The following is a 25,000-nucleotide window of genomic DNA, read 5'->3' on the forward strand; positions in this document are numbered from 1 at the left end:
TTTCAGGCTTTGATTATTGTTATTTTTTTTTGTGAAGTATTCTCATCTGATATTAGCATAAAAAGGTTTTGAAAAAAGTTTTGAATTTTTCTACATCTCCTAGTATTACTAATCTCAAAAAATGCTTCTGTGTTCCCTGTGAACAGTTTTGTTTTTGAGTTTCTACATGTGTTAATCTAGTTTTTAAGTACTTATATTAGTAATAATGTTTATACCAGGGATTTATTTATCATTCCTATTGCTTCCCCAACCCAAACCCTCAGTCAATGTTCTTCTTACATATCTTTCACATCATTCAATGAATGTAATGAAAGCTCTCTAAAACAGTATGAAACATTCTTTTTGAATTTTTCTTATTTTCTTGATGAGTTCTTATTTTTAAACTGAGTTTGAATGCTGGATGTGTACCTTGCCATCATGGCTTTAATTAATACTGCACCCAAGCTTCTAGAGGTTTTCTACTTCTATTGAATATTATTTTTGGGGGCCCACACATATAAATAAAATTTAATACTTACAGGCTTCTTGAATTTCAGCTCTAGGTATTTTTAGGTCGAAATAAAATGTTTGAAGATAATAAACAGAAAAAAAGAACTTAATTTTAATAATCACAATATACATGAGTTTTAGTTATTTTAAATAATTGTTCACTTTTCTGTTAACTCCGTAAAATCTGTCATTTCCTCCTCTGCGTTGTCCACAAATCTTTCTATTGTAATAATGTATTCATTTTATTAATAATACTTTAAACATTTGACCAAGCTAAAATAGAAATTATGTAGTTTTTGAATATTCTCTAATAAGTTAATTGTTTCGGACACTAGTGAACAGTCTGAAAAAGTGTTAAGAGGATTGCATAGAGTAGGTAAAAAATGCAATGCTTTTACTGAATTGATATGTGGTTCCGATCTTGTCGAACTTTATGGTTTTATTATTATTTTTACATGTTTAGTTACTGTTGGCTAATGCTTAGTTGAATCTAAAAATTCAGCAAGTATTTATTTCATTATCTGAATAATTCAAAAAACAGTTTTTAATTAAATTTTACAAGCAGCTGCATCACATAGAAGTAAATTATTAGCAAGACATGGTATGAAATGCGTCTTTTCATTAGTTTGTTGAATTCAATCCTGTGCTCCTTTATATTGCTTATCCATATTGAGCTTGATATCATGGTTGTAGAATGATTAGATTTGAATCCTAACTGCAAAAAATGTTGACAAGATTTGGAAATCAAAAAATTCTTCATGGAGTTATTAAAAATACAGTATAAATGTAAATGGTATGATCTAGGTATTTTTGTATAACTTGATACCAGGTAAAAACATCAAACACAAATATTAACAAAGCTTCAAATTACTTAGCATTGTTAAAATAATTTTGAAAGTAAAGATTGTAAAAGTGGAAAATTTTGTATACTACCTTTGTGCAACCTCATCTTAAATTTGTGTTTCCAGCCTGGGGCTTTACCACTAACTAACATGTATGTTTCTAAATTTAGTTTTTTAGCACAAAGTATGTTAATATCACAATGTAACAAAAATTTATGTTTATTAAAATTTTTTGATGTTTTCTATTTAATTTGAGCATGCTGAGTCTGAATATGACATTTTTATTTTATTGCATCAACCCTTTGATTATAAAACCGAAAATTCAAATAAACATATAATTTACATTAATCATATTGCATGAGATACAACTTTAGTGAACATGTAACATTTACTGGTTCAAAAATGTTATGTTGTTACAATGCATCATTTTACATCATTTTACATACATATATTACATAATGTTATATTATGTTCTAATGTAATAGTCTCTCAAATCTCCAATAACAACAGAAGGGAACAGTAGAACATGGTTTCTTTTATGAAGTTTTTCGTCATCGCAAATCAAACACCAGATATATTCACCCATCATAGCTGCATTCCATTTGCTCTGGTATCTTTTCTCCATTGCATAGATATCCTGATTAAAACGTTCTCCATGCTCTTTACTCACACCACCCAAATTTGGTCTGATAAATTCTGAGTGTGAATGCAGGTAATACAGCTTTATTGACATTTTGCATTTCATATCTGCGTACCATAAAGTTAAGATTTCCACTAGCTCTAACTTATGCTGGAACGCTGCTAGATTGCACTAGCAGCGTTCCAGCATCTTCAGCACTAACAGGTATCATGGGTTGATTAATAACATTGTGCAAACCACGCTGTAAATATTCTCTAACTGGCCACTCATGTGTCACGAAGTGCTGCTTCGCAGCCCTGCTATCCCATAAACAAAGAAAACATGAATACTTTTTTGTTTCCTCCATATAGACCAAGAAGAAACGCTAGCATCTTAAAGTCTCCACATACATCCCACTTGTAACTGTTCTAGTTGATTTTCTCAAGCAACAATTTCACTTTTCTTGTAGTCTTCCTTTAGATGAACAGAATGAGCTACTAGGATCAAAAAAATCGGTGTTATGGAGCAAAACTGCCTTTAGACTTCTTGTTGAACTGTCAATGAATAACCTCTGCTCTTCAGGATTGTGAACAATTACAATGTCATCAAAGACCACAAACATCATAACAGAAGCACAGTGATTGTGATACTACATAAAGGATGCAAATGTTACATGTCTTTTCCAGCAATTAAAGGTTCTGCAGCTTGGATCTAATAAATTCCATTCTTTCAAATGTGATGTCAGAAGTTCTGCATTTGATTTAATGAGACCTAAATCTCGTACTAAGTCATCCAGTTCTTGTTAGTTAAGGAAATAAGGTTAATCATTAGGTTTCCTCAATGCACAGTCATCACAGAGTTCATCCGGTGTGTCTTTATCAGAATGATATGCAGCTCCTGATCTCCCATAACCATGCCAAAATAAGCATGATATGCAGTAAAGAATTTTGCACCACTGACAATCTTATGTTTGGTTTGTGTTAGAATAATATAGTAACCACAAACATAACCATATATGAATGAGTCAGGACAAAGCTTGCTGGAACTACTAGACATATTCACCACTTCATATAACAGTTGTAATTAGTTAGCCTGAAATTAAACAAAAGAATATAGTTAAATCAGTGTCTCAGTAGCATTTAAAAAAATTGTACCCAAGATGTGCTAATATTTACTAAAAATTGCTTTAAATCAACATAAGTAGACATAAACAATAACAAAGGAAATGACAATTGAATACCTAAAAAACTAGAATAAGGAAAAGTAATGTTAAAAGTGGTATTATAGAAAAAAGACACAAAATAAACAAAGTGACAGTGGCTCGCCAGAGTGAAAAACAAATCCACGAGCCAGGCTTAGCAGAAAGAATTAGTTAAAATCAGCATATATATACATACATACATACATACATACATACATACATATATATATATATATATATATATATATATATATATATATATATATATATATATATATATATATATATACATACATACATACATACATATATATATATATACATACATACATACATACATACATACATACATACATACATACATACATACATACATACATACATACATACATACATACATACATACATATATATATATATATATATATATACATACATACATACATACATACATACATACATACATATATATATATATATATATATATATATAATGTTAAAAATGCATTACACATATATGAAAACTCCGAAATATGCTTTATGCTTTTTCTCAGAAAATCTTGATGGTAGAGCAAAACCAATGGTACTACTGAAATCAGCATAACAAAATTATGTAAGAAACTTAAAAGAGTTAACATAAGCAAAAATGTTGTTATATTGTGTATTCAGAAGTAAGATTAATCTACAATTTTAAAAGAAGATGACGTTGTGATATTAAATTAAAAAGTGTATTACAACGGGTTCTACTGAATCATTAATGATCCAACCAAATCAAATTTCTTAAAAAAGCATCTATCGCTAGAAAAAAACAGCTTCAGGTTTTTTAAGGAACTCAATAGTAAAGGTGTCCTAGATGATAACAAAATTATGATAACTTGAAATACTCACAAGCATTTTTTTTCATAAAAATAAATGCAGGAAATTGAAATTATTCAAAGGGTTCAAAGCAAGCTCTGGGTATACTTTATGCCATCTGTAAGGAAGGAGGCTTGAACTTCCTAGCTCTGTGACTAGACTATTAAGTCTTCTCGGGGCACCTAAATCAAAAATTAAATAAATTACATTAATAACAAAATAACAAAACTAGTAATAAATTCTTCTCAAGATAAACTAAATTTTTAATTGCTTTGTTTTTCTGTTATTATTTTTTTTTTCTATAAAATCTTTTTTGCAGTTGATGTATTTGTAAATTGAATTTAAATATATATTGAGCTAAACATAATTTTGTTTCCATCAAAAACATGAAAAAACTATGTAGTGTCTCGTTATTTGTTAACAAATGATAGAGAATGATTTTTTGTATAAAAATTCAAAATAACAATAATACTTCAACAGTTGGCGCAGAATTTAATGTTTCTTTTTACCTTGTAATAAAAAAGCAGAATGTATAAAAATTTCATTAATGCTATTTTTTGGTGTAATAACTGTTGTTTTTTTAAATAATCTGGCTCCCTAAGGCCTTCTATAGTTAAGGAGGTTATTCCTCAAAGGTAATTCTACGTCTTAGAACAGTTTGTTTTAGGTGTATTAATGTTTTATTTGGTTTTTTTTAGGTGTAATACCTGTTTTGTGTAAAAATGGAACATTTGGAAAAGTTGATTATGCTTCTTACTGTTTCAAAATTACTGATGAGGAGAAGACCAGTAGAGAATTTTCGGTGTTTTATGAAGCAGGAATAATATCAAAATGGGTATATTGAATTTTCTTTTTTGTTGTCAAGCTTTCAATAGCTTAGAAAAAACAAACTAAAATACGATTTATTTAAGAACCTTAAATCATTTTGGTTACCTAAAGTAGTATTATAAATATAAATTCTAATAAAATAAACAAAACTTTACAAGTATACAATAACATAAAGTTATATAATTTACAAAAGTTTTAACTTTTTAATTACTATTGATTTATTATTAATTAATAAATGCATATTAAATTTTTATAGTTTTAAAATATACATCCAGTTATGTGATTTGTTATTAAAGATAAAGAAAAAACAAACAAAATATATATATATATATATATATATATATATATATATATATATATATATATATATATATATATATATATATATGTATATATATATGTATATATATATATATATATATATATATATATATATATATATATATATATATATATATATATATATATATATATATATATATATATATATATACCCAGGGGTGTACACTTGGAGTTTTTGTTGGTTGCCAGAAGGGTAATTGAAAGTAACAAGTTCATTAATTTTGGTAGCTTAAAATTTTCTTGAGTTGCCTGTTACTATATTTTATAAAAAATTTTGTATTCAGCAGATCTCTCACCTATTTTAATTATTTTTCATCATAGAGAGAAGTGTAAACTAGAAATAATTTGTGTAAATAAAAGTGATATATTAAACTATTGATAACATTAACTTTTTTACTTTCAGATAAAGCGCATGTCAATATATACGCCATAAGGTTTTTCACTTGAGTGAGACACAATTGAGTGTTACCATTTTTTATCAAAAAAATGTGCGCTCTTTTTAACAACAACAAAGTATTGACAAATATAAAAAAACAATTTGTAAATATTCAAAACCCTTTGCTTTTGATGTGTTGTAATTATTATTATCTTATTTGTTACAAGACCTTGAAAACTATTTAGATTTTGAAAGTATTTTAAAGTATCTGGTTGTAAGTAATTTTTATTTTAAACTGCGGTAAAAATTCATTAAACTTATTTACCAAAAATTATTATTTAAACAATCTTATACTTAACATAATCTTTTTAAAAAAAAAGGACTTTATACAATATTGAATTAATAGAACAAACAATACATTTGTGAAAAGAATTTTCTTTTCAAAAGCACTTCTCCATTTTTATAAGAAAAAAAGTTTTAAATTTTCTTTGCGTATAATAATCTATAATAATCTATGATGGAGAAACTTATATTTTATGTTATGAATTAGTTAGCAAACGATGGGAAACAAACTTCTTTAATAAAAATTGCAAAGCTCTTTTACATTCACTTGAAACTAAGTTTTACATGTTTTACTATTTTACATTTCTTCAAAACTAAATTTAGATTTTTAAAATCTTATTTAATTAATTATTTTATATATTTTTTAATAAGTCATTAAAAAATTTTTTTTTTTTAAATTTGTTTCTTTAAAAAGTTCTTAGTTGCAGTTAAATGCTTTTTTTTATGACCTAATATTTTCTGAATAAGCGTCACAAATGATATTAAAAAATAATTTGAATATTCCAAATAAAAAAGGTTTCTGCCTAAATGAATGCTTTCGACATTTATATTTTACACAAATGTTTTTGCCTAAAAATTTTTTAAATTGCTTAAAACATTTCTTTCAACATTTACTTATAAAGATCTTTATTTAAATTCAATGGCCTAAAAATTTAGAAATTACATAATTTTTACATACATACATACATACATACATACATATATATGCACACAGTTGATTAACTAGTGTACAAATTATGTTTCTCATCTCTTATAAGACGCAATGGTCATTGGGTAAAGCTATTTTTGTATGTTCTTTTTGCAGTGGCTATCTTGAACCCAGAGTTGACATTCTGTCTTGTTACTTTAGAATTATTTTTTGTCTTTATGTGTAGCGGATGAATTGGGTTTCTTAAAATTCATTTTAGAATTTTTATACATATATTGTCAATGTATGTATTAGTGTTTTCGATGCTATATTTTGTCCTTGTGATTTTTGGACTAATACCTATAGTTTTAGCGTTTTTAGATTTATTTCCATTTATGCATTTCGTATCATTTCAATACTGCTTACACACAGTAACGGTGTACTTTAGATCAATTGACCAAGTCCAATATTTTGGTATATTGTTACTTATATTTTGCTATAAAAGCCTAGTTTTTTTAGACATCTAATTAGGTACTTAGCTGAGGAAAATTTGGGCTTGATCCGCTGCTATTGTTGGTGGGTGTTTATTTCTTTATTTAAATCCAATCTCAGGTATTTATATGATGTTACATATTCAAGAGATTTGGAATTGATGGAAACATTTGGTGGTAGGCATATACAAGGTTGTTACTAGGTATGCTCATAGTTTCACATTTTGTTATGTTTAATAACAATTTGCTTTTGATGTACTAGTTATTAACTTTGTTGCAAATTTCCTGTGGTAGGGTTAACTAGGCTAGGTTTCCAAAATGAATACAAGGATGTCACCAGCAAGTTTGTATAGTTCAGTATTGCAGTCAAATATATCGTTTATATCAAGTATGAAGAGTATAAAGAGTATAGGTCTGAGTGCACTGCCTTGGATGACTCCAGCTTCCACTGGTCGCCATTCTGTTGCTATGCCGTTTAAATAAGTTTGCTGATATTTGGTCTGTAGGTTCATTGCAATCTAGGAAATAAGCCATTTAGGGAAGTTTATCGATAATTTAGTAAGAAGAAGCTCGTGATCAACTACGTCAAAAGCTTTAGCAAAGTCAAAGAATATTGCAACTAAATTTTTCAATTTGTCTTTAGCAAGATACCTGTCTTCTATGATACATGTGATTGCATCCATGGTGGTTTTACCTGGAAGGAAGCTATATTTATATATATATATATATATATATATATATATATATATATATATATATATATATATATATATATATATAATATAATATTGAATATATATATATATATATATATATATATATATATATATATATATATATATATATATATATATATATATATATGTAGGCTTCGGTGGATATATATATATATATATATATATATATATATATATATATATATATATATATATACACATGGTTTTTGGGAGCATTTTATGGCTCTTGCATTAAGTATAATTTTTTTCATATAAAAAAAATGATTCAAATAAAAACAAAGTTTGAGTTTAAAGTTGACTTTTTTTGCATACAAAATGTGATGGTTTATTTTTTTTTGTGTTACAACCGATTTTTTTTGTAGTGCTTGAGATTGGATGCTTGCTGATGTATGTATTAATAACAAATATATTGCATTAATAACATATATTTTTATATGTATTTATAACACATTATTCATTAACATATATTTATCAACATTTGTATTTATAGCATATATATTTTTTGTATGCTTGAGACTGCTGTACTTGTTAACAGCTTGTAGACTTTATAATATAAATTATTTTATACTGCAACAATTGTTTTGTTTTTAGTAGAGCAGAATTTTAGTATTATATATGTTAGTATAAATATTGTATAATTATAATAAAATTAGTAGAAAAAATATTTTTTTAGTTGTTTATAAAAGAAAAGAATTATTGTTGTAACTAAAATGAAAAACGCAAAGTCATTTTTATAAAAAAATAAATAAATTTTTTGATTAGACTTGACTAAATGATAAGTTTGAATTTATTACACTCTATATTATATTGATATAAATTATTCAACTGATAAAGCATAAAATTATTACACTCTAAATTATTGCATAATAGTTTTTATTTTATGTAATAAATTATATATTTTATATATTAATTACTTTAATATAATATTCACTTTTATTGTCGAATTTTTAATTGTTGTAATTATTCTTAAAGTGTCTGCATTCTATTACAATAAGATAATATAAAAGATTTTTTATAAGCAGTAAAAACTTTTATAGCTCTTTGTCAAATTTACTATCAAGTAAGTAATATTGTTACTAAGTAAATGGGTAGCCAGTGTCAAAATATTAACACACAGCTTGTGTAAAGAATTTTATGTCGAAACTGGAAGTTTGCTGTATACTTATTTTTTTTTTAAACATCTTTGCTTCCAAAAAGGCTGCAAGCAACCACTAATTAAAGTTGGAAGTTACTGAAAGAGAAAAGATGAAGATTGTAGAGCAAGATAATGATTGACGGGCGACTTAATGGATTGCAAATTATATGAATCAGGAAAGCAAGATGAAGGAAGCGAATTCCAAAGAACTGATGTTCGACGAAAAAAACTAGACAAATACGCGTTTTTGAAGCACTTAGGAACAGTCACAGAAAAAAGACTTAATTGAATGATGAGTAACACGAGAATGAATTTTAGTAGATGGCACAAGAGACACTAGCTCTTTAGAGCAGTGCCCATTATAGTATTTGTAGAAAAGAGAAAGAGAAGCAACATTATGACGATGTAATAGTGGTTTGAGGTTAACTGCAAGAGCAGGTCCAACTATGTTTACAATGCGTTTTTGCACCTTGTCTAAAAGAGAAAGGGCATCATTAGAAGAACCACCCCAGATATGGCAACAGTATTCCATACAAGACTAGATTTGAGATTTATAGAGATAAAGAATATAATCCGAAGTAAGAAAGTGTCGAGCTCGATAAAGAGATGCAACCTTAGCAGATGCTAATTTTGTAACCTTGCAAGAGATGCAACCTTAGCAGATGCTAATTTTGCAAGAAAGATTAGTAAGAGTTAATCCTAGAAGATGAAGAGTAGATGACTCATTGAGTACATCACCCTTCATAAATATAGGAAGATCTAAATTATTGCGATAACGATTAGCTGAAAAAAATTGAGTTTAATCTGTATTGAAGTTCACCAGCCACTGCTGTAGCAGTAGTGAGATTCTTTTCAAGCTCAAATGCCCCCTCCAAGCAATCAGAGAGTGTTGGTTTCTTATCTCGACAAGAGTTAATGGTAGTATCATCAGCAAACAATGGTGGAGTGATATGAATGTCAAGCAATGGATCAACCTGTTTGTTGGCAATATCAGGTAGAACGCAACTAGTGGAATCAAGAGAAAAAATTGATGAAAAGTTTTTAGCAAACAATTCAGCTTTGTCTTTAGGTAAGGTGACAAAGTCTGAACCATACAAGAGAGGTGGAATTAAAGATTTTCCCTTATTATTAATACTATTAAAGATTTTCCAGAAGTCACAAGAGCCTAATTTTTGAGATAAGGTAAGAGATTTCACGGCCAGAGAATAGCGGGCTTTGGCATTAGACAAAACCTTTTGATAATGGTTTCTATCAGTAATAAACAGATTTCTGTATAATGGAGAATTGTTTTGCTGATAGATATGGGAGTAATGGTTTCGATTGGCAATAGCAGCAGCACAGTGTGAGGAAAACCATAGAGGAGAATGAGGCTTGATATGGAATTGTTGAGAGGGGACAAAAGATTCCATGCCAGCCTGAATCCACTAAGTTATCTTAGAAGCGCTATTGTTGACAGGAAGACGAAAGATTTCTACCCAAGGTCCATCACGTAGAAAATCGCGGAAAGAATCCCAGTCAGCTTTACTGTAGGCGTAAGAGGTACGATAATAAGGGAATTCAGGTGTCGAAGAAGAATGAGATATTAGTTTTAGACAGATCAAACTGTGATCTGAAACACCTAAGGGTGAATGTGGAGAAACTGAGCACTGACTAGGATCAGAAACAAGACATAAGTCGAGTAGAGAAGGTAAATGATTCAGGTTGTCTGGAAAGCGAGTTGGAAAGTTGACTATTTGAGTTAGGGATTGAGAAAGGCAGAAGTTGTGGGTTTTAATGCCTGCAAAATCACTGAAACTAGAGTTAAGCCATTCAGAGTGGTGAGCATTAAAGTCACTAACAACAACTATATTAGCTGATGGATAAAGAGAGAGGGCTTGGTCAATATGATCAGAAATATTATCAAAAAGAGTGCAGTCTTGAGATGAAGGAGAGCGATATAAAACAAAGAGAAAGGCAATAAAGTGGTGCCAAATGAAAGTATATAAAAGAATAGTCTGTGGATTCAAACCTAGTTTCACGACAAATGGGTGAATTCTTACGAATGTAAATGCCTAGGCCAAGCATGTGACTATTTGAGTCTTTACAAATTAAAGGAAGATAACCATCAACACTAAGATCGCAAGATGAGACAGCTGAACTCAAATTAGTCTCACAAAGAGCAAGTAGGTCTGGTGAACTTTGCAAGAGATAAGATTCAAGCGAAGATAAGTTACTTCGAAGACCACGAATTTTAGTGAATGATAGGTTTAGAGACCTTGGTGATGATGATGGTTTATTGTGTTTTATAGTTTTTGGTACTTTATTTATTTTTAAATTTGATTGAAGAACTTGACTCAAAGCATAGATAGTACTCAGAACACTGTTTAATAGCCCAAGTAAATGCCTAATTACTACTAATAAACAATACATCTTTACATTTCAAACTTAACATAATAGGTAATGTATAAAAACGATACTATTAGCTTTTCATAAAGCAGACTAAATAGTCAGTTATTTTTTTTAGGCATTGGGGAATGTTGATTTGGATTTGGAGACTAATTATATAATGAGTGTTTGGCAGTTATTAAAACTAAGCACCCTAAACTTGATTAAAAAGACAACTTTTAGTATGATATTTTTGGAAAAAAGTTTTTCTATTAACGTCAAAAGTTACCTATGTTTCGGTGTTGGTTTTTTCTTTTATAGATAGTTATATCTGTAAAAAATAAGAGAAAAATATTATCAAAATTATTTAAACAAAAGATAAACTTAAAATACTGAAATTTTATATTTAAATATTTTTATTGGCAATTAAATAATATAATAACACAAAACAAAATGAGCTATTGCATTAAAAAAAAAAAAAATAGCAAATATATTTTGCAATATAATGCATCATCATGCAAGCAATATCAACATACTTTTACCCAACAAGATAAAATATTTTTTAACAAATTAACAATTAAAATTTAGGGTGTTTTAATTCCTGCTTTTTTGGTGCTTTCTTTTTTTTATAAAACATCCGTTTATTAAATGCAATATTGTCTGAAATTTTTGTTTTTATAATATAGCAATATCAATATGAAATTGATTATAAATTCAACAAACAAATACTTGATGATTTGGGATACTTTCTTCGTATAATTGATGCTGCTGCATGTTTTTTTGGCTTTATTGTACTCTTATTTTTAATGTAAGTATAATTATTAAACTTTTATGTTGTTGATTTTATAGAAAACTTTTGTTTATTTTACATTCAGTTCAGGTTATTCAATCTACTACAATCTACAATATATGACTTGTATTATATTAGTGTCATAATAGATGATTTTAAAATACTTAAAAAAGTACTATAATTAAAATTTTTTAAATTCTAAATTTTAATGCAATGTTTTATTGCATTCAAATAATTATTTCTTTAAAAAAGCATGTATTTAAAGTAGCCATTCTGTTCCTTGGTATTTCCTAATATTATAAATGTTAGAAAACTGTAAAAGGTAATGGGATGGGGAGTATCGATTGTCTGTAACAATATTTGAACTTGTATTGTCAAGAATCACAACTTGAAGAGTTTTGGTGCTGTTAAACTCATTTAGAACTTCTTTAGTTGCATTTACTTTGGAAACTCCAGTTCCACTTGTAATAATTTTATATGTTAGATATTTTCTTGTCTTTGTTCCACTTTCCGCAGTAAATGTGAGATGTGCTTCTCCAGGTATTATAATTGGCTCACCTTCTAAACTGTAAGCAATTTTGTGAACAAGCGTTTCTTTATCTTTTTTATCACTAACTTTTAATTGAAAAACCTCTTTACTATGGTCAATGTCAAGTTGTTCTCCTATTCTAAACTTCTCACTAAAAACTTTCTTTTCTGTAATGATATTAGTTTTTTCAGCAGCTGTTACTATCCCATAATCAATGAGGAATCCTGTACCTAAATGAGCAGCGGCATTACTAATTCCATAACGTATTACTGCTTTTGCAAAGTTAGGCAAGTGTTTGTAGTTATATAAAATAGACATCTCCATAAAAATCTGGATCATTGTTACTTTCACCGTCATGACAATCATTATCATCAGAACAAGGATCATCACACTAAATTAAATATATTTGAATCAAACAATATACTTACAAGTATATATATATATATATATATATATATATATATATATATATATATATATATATATATATATATATATATATATATATATATATATATATATATATATATATATCAGATATCAGTTGTGCTTGCCCAATAGCACTGGTTAAACCAATTTAGGTACTAATTTAAGACACTTCTTTCTAAATATTTAATTGTAATTATGAATCACTAATAAAAAAAAACATATGCCTATTTACCACTAAATTTGATTCTTCAAGACTTAACACACAAGGCTTTTGTTTATACAATGTTCCAATTTCTTGTTTATTCTTTAATTTGATTAGTTCTTTTTGATCATTTTTGCCAATCTGGAATTACTCTTTTCCACCCTTTTTAGCTCTTTGGTCTATTAGGTACTCCCTTTCATTCACTGATACCTAAATTAAAAAAATAGTAAACACAACTAATAAACTATTTTTTGTTGCAATAAATGTCCTTAAAAAATTGATTTTTATAGTCTTAAAATTTAGTTGCTAAATATCTTTTTTTCTTCATCACAATTGCATATTATATGCTTTTTTAAACAATCTTTAATGTCACATCTAACCAGTCTTAAGAAATGATTTAATTAAGTTGTAAAATAATATTTACATTTTGGAATAAATATGAAAAAAATTTAAAGTAAGTAGATAAAAATTTTATTTAAATTTAAAACTCGATGAAGAAGTTCTTATTATACCAGTCATCACAATTAGCAATTGGAAGTTCACAAGAAGATCATTTGGTAGTCCTGCAAACCAAGAATTTGTGCAGCGAGTTCTACTTTTAAGGGATTTAGCAACTTTCCCATTTTATTTATTATTTATTTGAAAACAAGGTTTAGTTATATATTTTAAAATACAATATTTTATTTCTTAATTAGTTTCAATTAGATTAATGCACTTAATACAAATTGTAGAAATTACAGATTATTATTTTTAATATTATAATTAAAAATAAAATTATTAACTATACATAAATAAAAAAAATATAATATAATTATAATATTACATTTATAAATTATAAATCTTTTGCTGATTATAATACAATACAGCAAAAAATGTATTACTAAACATAAACACATGGTTATACAAAGATATTTACTAAACATAAAAGCTATAAAAACTGCAGATTATGAAATATTGTCATATATGTATGTATATATGTATGTATATATATATGTATATATAATATATATATATATATATATATATATATATATATATATATATATATATATATATATATATATATATAAAAATATATATATATATATATATATAAATATATATATATATATATATATATATATATATATATATATATATATATATATATATATATATATATATATATATATATATATATATGCCATGTGTGTGTGTGTTACCGAAATATTTTGCAAAAAATTTCGGTAATTATAACTTGGTAACAAAAGTACCCCTGCATGCTCACCTCCTCCAAACGTAAAAGAAATGAATTAATAAAATATTTATTTTCACTATCTTATGCTAAATTTATCTACAATTTTTCAATTTATCTAATTAGATTTTATTATTCGAAATTTATAAAATTTATGTCCCTTTTAGCTTAATAAAATTAACAACCCTCTCATTTTGATTAAATATTGCCCATTAAAATACTTTAAAAAAATATAAAAAAATATTACTATTCTTTTGAAGATAGCTCAATACTTTTTTATAAATAGTTGAAAGAGGAACAAAACTAAATTTTATAAGATTTGAAATTTTATTTGATTTGCAAATATGTAGATAAAAAAATTAACTTAATGAGTACTTAATTAATTTAAAAAATTAATTTAATGAGTACTTAATTTAAAAAATTAATTTAGTGAGTACTTAATTAATTCAATGAGTACATACTTTCCATATCATCATGGGTTATTAAAAATTAAAATGACAACCATGAAAGGCAGGCTAATATCAAATAGATTAACAACTATTAATAATGTGAAACAATCTTTCTAAAAACCATTAATAAATCTTTTACAAGAGGTCATATTTAGGAATAAAAAGTTCAACTTGCAATTTTGCATCTAGTCAAAACTTTTTTTCTTTACAAGTAATCAACAAATGGAGCTCTCTCCCCCATTGAGATTGTTATATAATAATGTTTATAATAATTTTTTTTTTTAATTCTAAATATTTCATACAAACGTTATTAAACTCTACAAAATTAGGTTCTTTTAGGATATTTTAGGTGAATTTGAATTGAAAATCTGAATAAATGGATTTCTCGAGGAAAGTTTTTTTAATATGAGTTTGTTTGTATATCTAGATTTATTATATCTAAATGTTGATCTTAATAGTTCGATAATATACGTTTTGACTTTTTATAAGTTACATCAGGGAGGGTGTTGAAATGTTCCCTATCGTTACCCTTGTGTTTACCCTATCGTTACCCTATGTTACCCTTCGCATGAAAAAAAATGTTACAAAATACTATAACTATTGCGTTATATTTATTATATATTAGATCAAAAACTGTATTTTTCATTTGATTAAACAGTTTTTAGGTTGAATTAAGATATAAACTCAATATAATTAATTTTTAAAATGTTGATATTAAAGAAGATAATTATCATTGATATATGAGAAAGCATATGCTCTATTCAAGACCTGCTATCAGTAGATTTTGAATAGAGCTATTCTTGATTATGGGAAAGAGTAAGATTTATTCAAAATGGTAGATCATAATATAAAGCTTTATTCAAGATTTGCCATCTTCAATAGAGCTTTATATTATGGTTTTTTTGCTTGGTCTGCAGGATGGATTTATTAAATTTCAATGTTTTCTGTGTTTTCGGGCTAGTAGGGCAATCTCAGACCACTAAAAAATAAAGAATAAAATGTAGGAACTAGAAATGTGGCAACCTCTTGTTAATCTTAAAACAGTGCTTATGTTGCCACTACATATTAAGTTGGGTTTGATGAAGCAGTTTGTGAAGGCTCCTTATTAGAAATCACTTGCTTTTAATTAAAAGTGTTACACTGTATTAGAATATGTTATTTATAAAGAATATGAAAAAAATAAAGATGAATTACATATGTAAGTTTATCTGTAATGGGGCCTTTAGGTTAGGGGCCTCTTTTCTGAGTTTTATCATAATACTAACATCAGTGTTGCAACAATATAATGACTTTGTTCTAATCCAAATTGAATTTAGACAATCATTAACAAGCTACTCTTTAAGTTTTATGCTACCATAAATATAGGTCATTCCAAGTGATTGCATATTGTTTAAGCAATGTAAGTTTAGATTGATGTAGCAACAGCAAAACTTCTTTGAAAAAATAAAACATCTTTAAAATATTCAGCTATTTTATTTTGATCTTTTATTATGAAAATAATTTGAATTTTTTTAATAAAATTATATTTATATGAAAATATTTTGTTTTTTGTTATATTTTTTATGATGTGATTGAATATGCGACAAATTATATAAAGTAAAGTAAATATAAGTAAAGTATAAAAACTTAATAAATTGAATAATTTTTGTATTATTAATATAAAGGATTAATAATGTATTAAATATAAATAAATATCAGATTTATATTGTAAAAGTGTATCCAATTTACATTTTTAATGTATATTGTAAAATTTGTTTTTATATTCAAATCTTTATGCCTATCATTTTTAGCTTTTACATTTTTTTTTTTTAGCTTTTACACTATTCTGTTAATATGATTAATATCAGTATTTTCTATAAAAAAGTATATTCAAAAATACAAGGAAAAAGTAAGGCTATAGCCACATAAGTTTAAAAGCATGTCTGTAAATAAAAAAAGGACTTTACTCTTTCACTCACAACTTCTAAATTCATCAAAATAAAAATATGTTTTTTTCGATCAACAGCTCCAAAAGTTTAAAAATATAATGCAATGTTAAAAATATAATAAGATTTTCTATCATATTCTTAAGTTAAGTATTTTTTTTAAGAATTAATCCATTTTATTTATCTTTAATTAGATTTTTAAATAATAATATAAATAATCTTTTATTTTTTAAATGTTTTTTTTATATATGTTTATTTTATCCTTTTTTTTTTTTTTTTAACTTCATGTTGAAAATGTTTTTTTTTTCTATGTAAAACTACTTTTTTATTATTAAAATTTACTATAAAATTAAGTGTTTCATATTATTTTGTTGATGATTTTTTTTTTTAGTCCGTTTAAAAATCAACGTGTGATGTTGCATAGAAATTTGATTGCTTCCATCATGTTAAGAGATATTGCGTACATTGCTTATATTCATCTGAACAATAGAAAAGCTGCAAATGAAATACCTAATAAGGTATGTTATAGTATAGTAATATCATTATATGATAATGATATTACTATACTATTATATTTTGCTTATTAGAAAAATTAAGTTTGTGTTATTTTGAGGTAAATTTTTTTCTTAAAAAGCCTAAGAAATTATGTATTTTGTGAGTAGAATTTTATTAATTTAAATCGATGCTATTGCTACCCTTTATAAATATAAGTATATATAAACAGTATATATATATATATATATATATATATATATATATATATATATATATATATATATATATATATATATATATATATATATATATATATAAACAGCAAGTGCTGTACATATATATATATATATATATATATATATATATATATATATATATATATATATATATATATATATATATATATATATATATATATATATATTTCTAAGTAACTCAACTCAGCAAATATATTTTGCATCGTTAGAAGTTATATTGCGTCACTAGCGTCTTTTCAAGTACCGCATTGTAATTAAAGTTATTTTATTAACGCGTTAAAAATCATACAAACAGTTTGTTTTTTTCTCACTATAACAAAAGTTACAAATAAAATCTAAGTTCTTATTACAATATGAACTAAATTTTATTTTGAGAAAAATATTTTTTTAATGAAACGTAAAATATTTGTTTATTTTCTTATGATTTTCTTTTCAAATATGAACTAAATTTTATTTTGGAAAAAATATTTTTTTCATGAAACGTAAAATATTTGTTTATTTTCTAATGATTTTATATTTGGTTTTTGGTTATTTTATTAACTGTTAATACATTTTTTCTTATTTAATTTGTGAACTCTTTTTAATAATGTTTTTAAACAATAAAGTTTTTTTTTTTGTTATTTATCAGTTACCGATAACATATTCGTGATCATAATTTATTTTCATAAATTAAATGAACGTCATTAAAACTTTACGTTATTGAATTAACAATAAACAAAATATCTTATTATTAAAATATTTACATCAAAATAAATCGTGCATTTTTTAAACTTATTAAGACTAAAAATAGTTTTTATATTTAAAAGGAATTTATATATTTAATTCCTTAAGATAAAGCTTAAAACACTTTTTTTTTTTAACTAATTTTTAATAACAAAAAAAAAATTATGAAACAAACTGTTTCTTTAACAAAAAAATCTATTATTTTACAATTGCGGTTAAATGCTTTTACTTACGACTTTATTTCTTCTGAATAAACGTCACGTTAACGGTAATCAAAAGATAATTTAAATATTCTAAAAGATATAAGTTTTTGCGTAGCGCAAAACTGCTGAACGCGTAGGCAAATCGCCTTTTCGCAAGCAAAATGCGAGCTGCGTAGCGCTTCTTAACAAGGCCTGATATATATTTATATATATATATATATATATATATATATATATATATATATATATATATTATATATATATATATATATATATATATATATATATATATATATATATATACATATATATATATACATATATATATAGCAAGTGCTGTGACAAAAAAATTTAATTTTGTAAAAATAGACCAAGGTTTTGCGCAGAATTCAACGAAATCAATAGGAAAATATGTATTTATTTTCAATGCCAGAGCCAAAACAATCAAGGCCAAGGCCAACAGTTTCAAGGCCAAGGCCTCTATTTTTGGCTTCAAGGCCAAGGACTAACAACTCTGCTTTGGACACTTTGAATACAAAGAATCCCCCAATTATGTTTTCATTGTACTCTCATTAAAAATGATGTTTAAAGTCTAATATATCTTGGTGAAAGGGCTTGCCTGTCTCTTCTGACAAAGCAGACAACAATCCAATTGTTCATTTTTTTAACCCTTATAAAAATGAATTTGGTGTATTATTAAAGTTATACTTTATTAACTTGTGACATTAACTTCAATCAGAGGCAAAAAACATAAGATACCGTTAATCAGTTTGATTCCATCAGTGATATATCTTTTTATAAGTTTCTTGTTTTAATATTGTTTGATTTCTATCATTTGATAAGTGAAAGACTCCGAAGCAGCACTATTAGTTTTTTTTGAGCAACATCAAACTATTGACCCTAACCATAAATCATTAATCTATCATGCAAGGAAGACATTTAGTTTATATTTAATGATGATTATCATACTTGTGGGAATTTACGTTTTGTTTCAAGTTACACAAATTTATAATAAAATTAATTTTGGATTTTACCGTGATGATAGTTTACCTATTATTAAAAGTGGCCGCCAGATAAAAAAAAATCAAAAATATTTTGTTGATATGCTTAAAAGAAATGATTTCATTATATCAATACAATGTACTTTCCACACTTTCCAGCCATATTCCAAGCCTGGAAATTCTTTATTTTCTAACTATTTTCACTCTTATTCAAAAAACCAAATCTTTTAAAACAACTTTTTCGTTTAAGTTAAAATTATCTGCAAATTTTTCAATTGAAGAAATTTCTACTAATAGAAAGATCTACCCCTATGTATAATGATGCTTTGTTAAAGTCTTACTTTGATTACAAAAATTCGTATTGCCCTAATATAAGTTTACCTTGCACCAAGAACTGCAAACGCAATATTATTTGGTTCATCTCTCTTTTAGCAAAAATGTTTTATTTGAAGACAAAGTACTTTTAAAACAATTTTTTGTAAAATATGCTCAGAAAAAAGTATTAGTTATTTACATTTTGATGAAGCTTCTCTCCAGTTATGTTTATTTACTGCATTTATTTCTGTCAATTTATATCAGTAAAATGTGATTTAAAAAAAAAAAATTATATTGCATAAATGTATAAAATTATTCTATTTTATTTTATGATTATTTTATTTTATTTTATAGTTTTAAAAAACATTACACTTAAATTTGTTAAAATAGTTTTAATTCTTTATAATTTTTTATTTATTATCAACACTTTTCAATCCTTACTACAAAATTTCATAAAAACAGAATGTGCAATTTCATAATATTTTGTTGCAATATGAGTACAAAATTTTTTTTTGTATTTATATTGCTTAAAAATATTTGAACAAGATAATTTTAAGTGAGTTTTAAGTATGTTTTAAAGTGTTTACTTTGTTTCATCATTTTTTAGAATATCTTTTTACCACCATACCAAATGTTTATTATTTATTTATTTTTTTATTTAGAAGGGCTGCAGTTATGCATATTTGTTTGTACAATATTTTATTCTTGTGGAAATTACATGGATGTTTAATGAAGCTTTTTTTCAGTTTCGACAGTTTTTTTTTGTTTTCATTTCAAAATCCTACATGTGGCTCTACTTTGTTGTTGGCTGGTGTAAGTTTCTATCAAATAAATAATGCATTTATATATATATATATATAAATATATATATAAATATATATATATATATATATATATATATATACATATATATATATATATATATATATATGTATATATATGTATGTATGTATGTATATATATATTTTTTGCCTACCTCAAACACTTACAGGTCGGCAGTTAGATTGGGATTGCCGAATGCCGACCCTAATTCTGAAGGTTGATATATATATATATATATATATATATATATATATATATATATATATATATATATATATATATATATATATATATTTATAGGGCATACGACTTTCACTCAAGGATGCTTTGTGAATTGCCACTTTGCCTCTTCTTGATGGCGCCTAAAACCAGATTAATTTCTTTGTCCAAATTTTCTTGTTCTTCTAAGTGTTAGATAAGCCCTTTTTAAACGACATGATAAATTCTGCTCAGCAACTGAAATAGAAAAAGCCTAAACAAAATTATTAAACACTTAATAAATTAAAGAAACTGTTGCTGAATTTTCGTATATTTTATTTAAAAATAAGCAATTTAAAATTACAGAAAATAAAAAAAGTAAGACCTTTATAAAATATTATATGCACAGTTATATGTTTGTATATAAAGCACAAATATCAAAAAGGCTCACCAAATAGTACAAGATCTCTTTTAATTAGGCAATAATATTGTTTACACAAAATTAAGCTGATTTAAACTTGACTATCCGCTTTGAAACCTCACTTATATATCAGTTTATACCACACTGCAAAATATCTAAAAATAATTTTACAACTCTACAGGAGCTTCTCAAACACACAACGTTCAATGATATTTTATAAAATCTCAAAAACTCTCTCAAGGCTGTATCGTATAATTTTTTAGGGGGGTTTGTTTTTGTAAAATGAAGAAGTTTAGAGTAAATAATAAATATTTTGCTTGATTTTTATGACAAAATTTTGATACAAAAAGTTGGGTCAATTGCACCCAACGACTCCCCCATCGTACGAGCGTGTCTCTGTAATAATATGTATTACATAAATTATTACACAAGTTGGTTTAATGACTCATATATAAATATTATTGAAGCAAATATATTACACTAAAATGGGTCATATTACATTTCAAATTGGTTTGTGCGTGACCTTTTTCAATATTTCATTGGAAAAATGGTCATTTTAGTTCTTAATAGGCAAAAGTTCTTCCATTCCTGCTACAGGAATTGATTTTTAAGATAAAGGTTAAAAAGTCATTACCTTAATAGAGGAGATGGGGCACCTAGATCCTTTTTATGGTTTATGGTTGATAACTTGAAAACCCTTGCAGACAACAATACTATTTTCAATATTTTTAAAAGAATATTTATTTCTTTATTCAAATCAACAAGCTAATTTTGGTCCAAATAATATTAAGTAAGCTAGAACTCAACTTTATAACATCACCTACAAAGGATCACCCCATATATGGGGCACCTTGATCTGCACTATGGGGTGCATTGATCTTATATATAGTTTTTTACAAAATCAATAAAAAGTTGCCAATAAAGCATAATTAAAAGCATAGTTCTTTAAATTTCTGCCAAGAAATTCACATTTAAAATTCAGTGAACTAGTTTTTTCATCAGAAATTTTAAGAAATGTTTGCCAAAACTATAAAAATCAAAATCAAAAATCAAATGTCGAATGACACGATCCAAGCTGCATTGGATCGGGAAGCTTGCAGGCGGTATCATCGGTAAAGTGGTACAATTGCTCACTGACAGAGATGAATTTATACAATTTAAAATTTTCTCTTTTTAATAATTTGAGCATTCGCACATTTTCTTTTACACAGATTTGTCCAACATGATGAATAGTTTTCTTTTTTATATCAAATTTAACAGCAACAAAATCCTTCACATTCAGTGCATCAAAGTCAAAGTTCATGTTTAATGATTCAACTATCTGTTGAGAAGATATCATTTCAAGATCATTTTCACTGTCATCACTTTCAAGCGGTGGTAGGCAATGAGTATTATCAGAATCATTGGAAATCCATCAGTTCATTGTCTTCAACTGCTGCACTTGTAGCCTTTTTTTTCTTATTACTTGTTATCTTTCGAAGTCTCAATTCTTCCTTAAACTCATCATCGGATTCTTCAAACTGAAGTCTTGTAGCAGCATGTTTTGTTTTCTTGTGGTCTTTTTTGGATCTTTCTGAACCATGGAATTTGTTTTGTTTTTTCTTTTGCCAAACAAATCTCATTTCGAACAGTTGTGTCTGCCAAAGTTCTTGTTTTTTGTTGTCTACTTTTAAATTGTTTTTTTTCTGGCTGGAGCCTTCAGAAAGGGTCTCAGAACTTTCAGTGTTACAATATTCCGGGTTGCTGTTATGGCAACAGATGGTCCTGCTACAGCAACAGAGGGTCCTGCTAATTCAGAAGAGTCTCGCTCATCCAAGCCAGCCATTTCCTGCAGATTTTCATTGGGTTTATATATAATAGTTTCTGCAATATCTGCATTGATTTCTGGATGTTCAACAGTAGGAGTGGGTGCTGGACAATTGGTCACTGATGCTGGCAGATATTTGTCATCTATGAAAATGTCCGGATTGAATGGTTCAATCCCAGCAACTTTAAATCCAGATTCAATGTTTGATTTTGTAAAGGCTTTACTGTATGCTTCACACGCAATCGGAACAATGTCATATAGATTCATCGGTCTGGTACTGCTCTCTAGCCAGTTGCTGGAAGCCTCTTTCTGCCAATGTTATGCTACCTACTTGTTTGACATCTTTACTAGCAATAACCTTAACAGGCTTTTGTACGGTTGTTTGTCCTGTTTCGTCCACAATGCTTTGTGGACCAAACTGATAACCTTTTTGCACTTTCCGCAGATTCTGAAAAAATTCACTAACAGTGAATCTGTTGAAAGCTGCTGCTCTTGCAAAGCTGGTGGCTTTAGCTGGACCAGAATTATCTATACTAGCTGGAGCTCGTATAGATAATTCTGGTTTTCTTTTCATAAAGCTCTGTAACCAATCAATGCCTGCCATTCTGTTCTTAATCCATGAATCCGGACAAACTTTATTATTAGCAACAGCCATTTCATATGCTAATTGGTGAGTTGTTTTCGTTGAAAGGCCATAGTTCATCTTCGAAGCTTGAAGCAAATAATTTGGTAAGCAGTCTTCTTCTTCTGTGAAGACCTGTCGTATATTAAATCTCGGTTTAAATGTAACATCCGGATTAAGTCTTTGCTTTTAAACATATCTTTTCAATGTCATATGATCAATACCAAGCTCTCGAGCAACTTCATTGTTAGGCCCGTTTTTTCAATAAAACTACATTTTTAATAAAACTTCACTTCCACAGCTGCTCTGATTGTTTCATGAGGTACCATTCCTCTATCTGTCTATTCTATTCTAACCATTTTCAGTCAACACCAAGTCTGAAATTTTGAAAAAAAAACATAAACATTTTTAGAATTTGATACAATAATTATATATATATGTTATTCATCACAAAAATGACAGTAACATAACAAAAGAACATAAGTAATGATACAAATTCAGTCAATCAATGAAGCAGCATTAATCAACTAAACATGAAGAAAAACAAGGTAAAATAAAATGAACGAGAAACGGTGACATAAATTTAGCAGCTATTTACAAATACAGATGCTCAGAATGAATTGACCAAGCGTCTGCCGCACACAGGTATCGAACCCCGACACCAAGCGTGCACCACTGCTCAATAGCCCAATCTTTTTTTTCAATGAGAACAGTATGGAAAACGTAAGACAAAAATTACACTTGTTCGCAATCATCTTATTTAAATGTTTGACCTTTCGTTTTGACAGTTTCAAATCCAGCCCAGCTGATACATATTTATGTCTATCAAAAATTCAACAAAATTAAATTGAGTTTAAATTTAATTTTGTTAAATTTTTGATAGACATAATTATGCATCATTAAATTTATTATTACTATATCTTGATAAAATAAATTGCCTTTTTATTTTTTATTATTATTTTTATTTATCTAGCGAATGGAAATATTTTTTCTTTGTGCAATGAATGGATTTTAATAGTTATTCTTATGTAATTAAATACAACAAATTATACATGTATCATAATTTTAGTATGGTGCACCTTGATCCTCAGATCAACCAGCCCGGCGTAAGAGAGATCAAGAAACCCCTATAGGTATACATCAAGTAATAATGGTTGTATCTTGCTGATAAATAACATTCAGCTGCGAAATCATACCATAAAATATATATCCATAAAATACCTAGTGACTGCAGTTGATATTTTACAAATATTTAACATAGTAATAAAAATATATGAATAATTCTCATGTTTATCAAATATACCTTTTATCGTGAAAATCAAACTTTTA

General features: G+C 26.6%; 1 protein-coding gene across 1 annotated transcript in view; it reads left to right on the plus strand.

Moving 5' to 3' along the window:
* The window catches only part of LOC136086680 (corticotropin-releasing factor receptor 2-like), a 125,628-nt gene that overhangs the window by 66,854 nt on the left and 33,774 nt on the right, over nt 1-25,000 (plus strand). The window contains exons 5-8 of the mRNA XM_065808926.1: nt 4,705-4,841; nt 11,936-12,057; nt 17,199-17,325; nt 20,464-20,614. Of these exons, the coding sequence (XP_065664998.1) occupies nt 4,705-4,841; nt 11,936-12,057; nt 17,199-17,325; nt 20,464-20,614 (537 nt within the window). The remainder of the gene's footprint in view (nt 1-4,704; nt 4,842-11,935; nt 12,058-17,198; nt 17,326-20,463; nt 20,615-25,000) is intronic.

This window comes from Hydra vulgaris, chromosome 11, assembly GCF_038396675.1.
Source record: "Hydra vulgaris chromosome 11, alternate assembly HydraT2T_AEP".
Lineage (NCBI taxonomy): Eukaryota > Metazoa > Cnidaria > Hydrozoa > Anthoathecata > Hydridae > Hydra > Hydra vulgaris.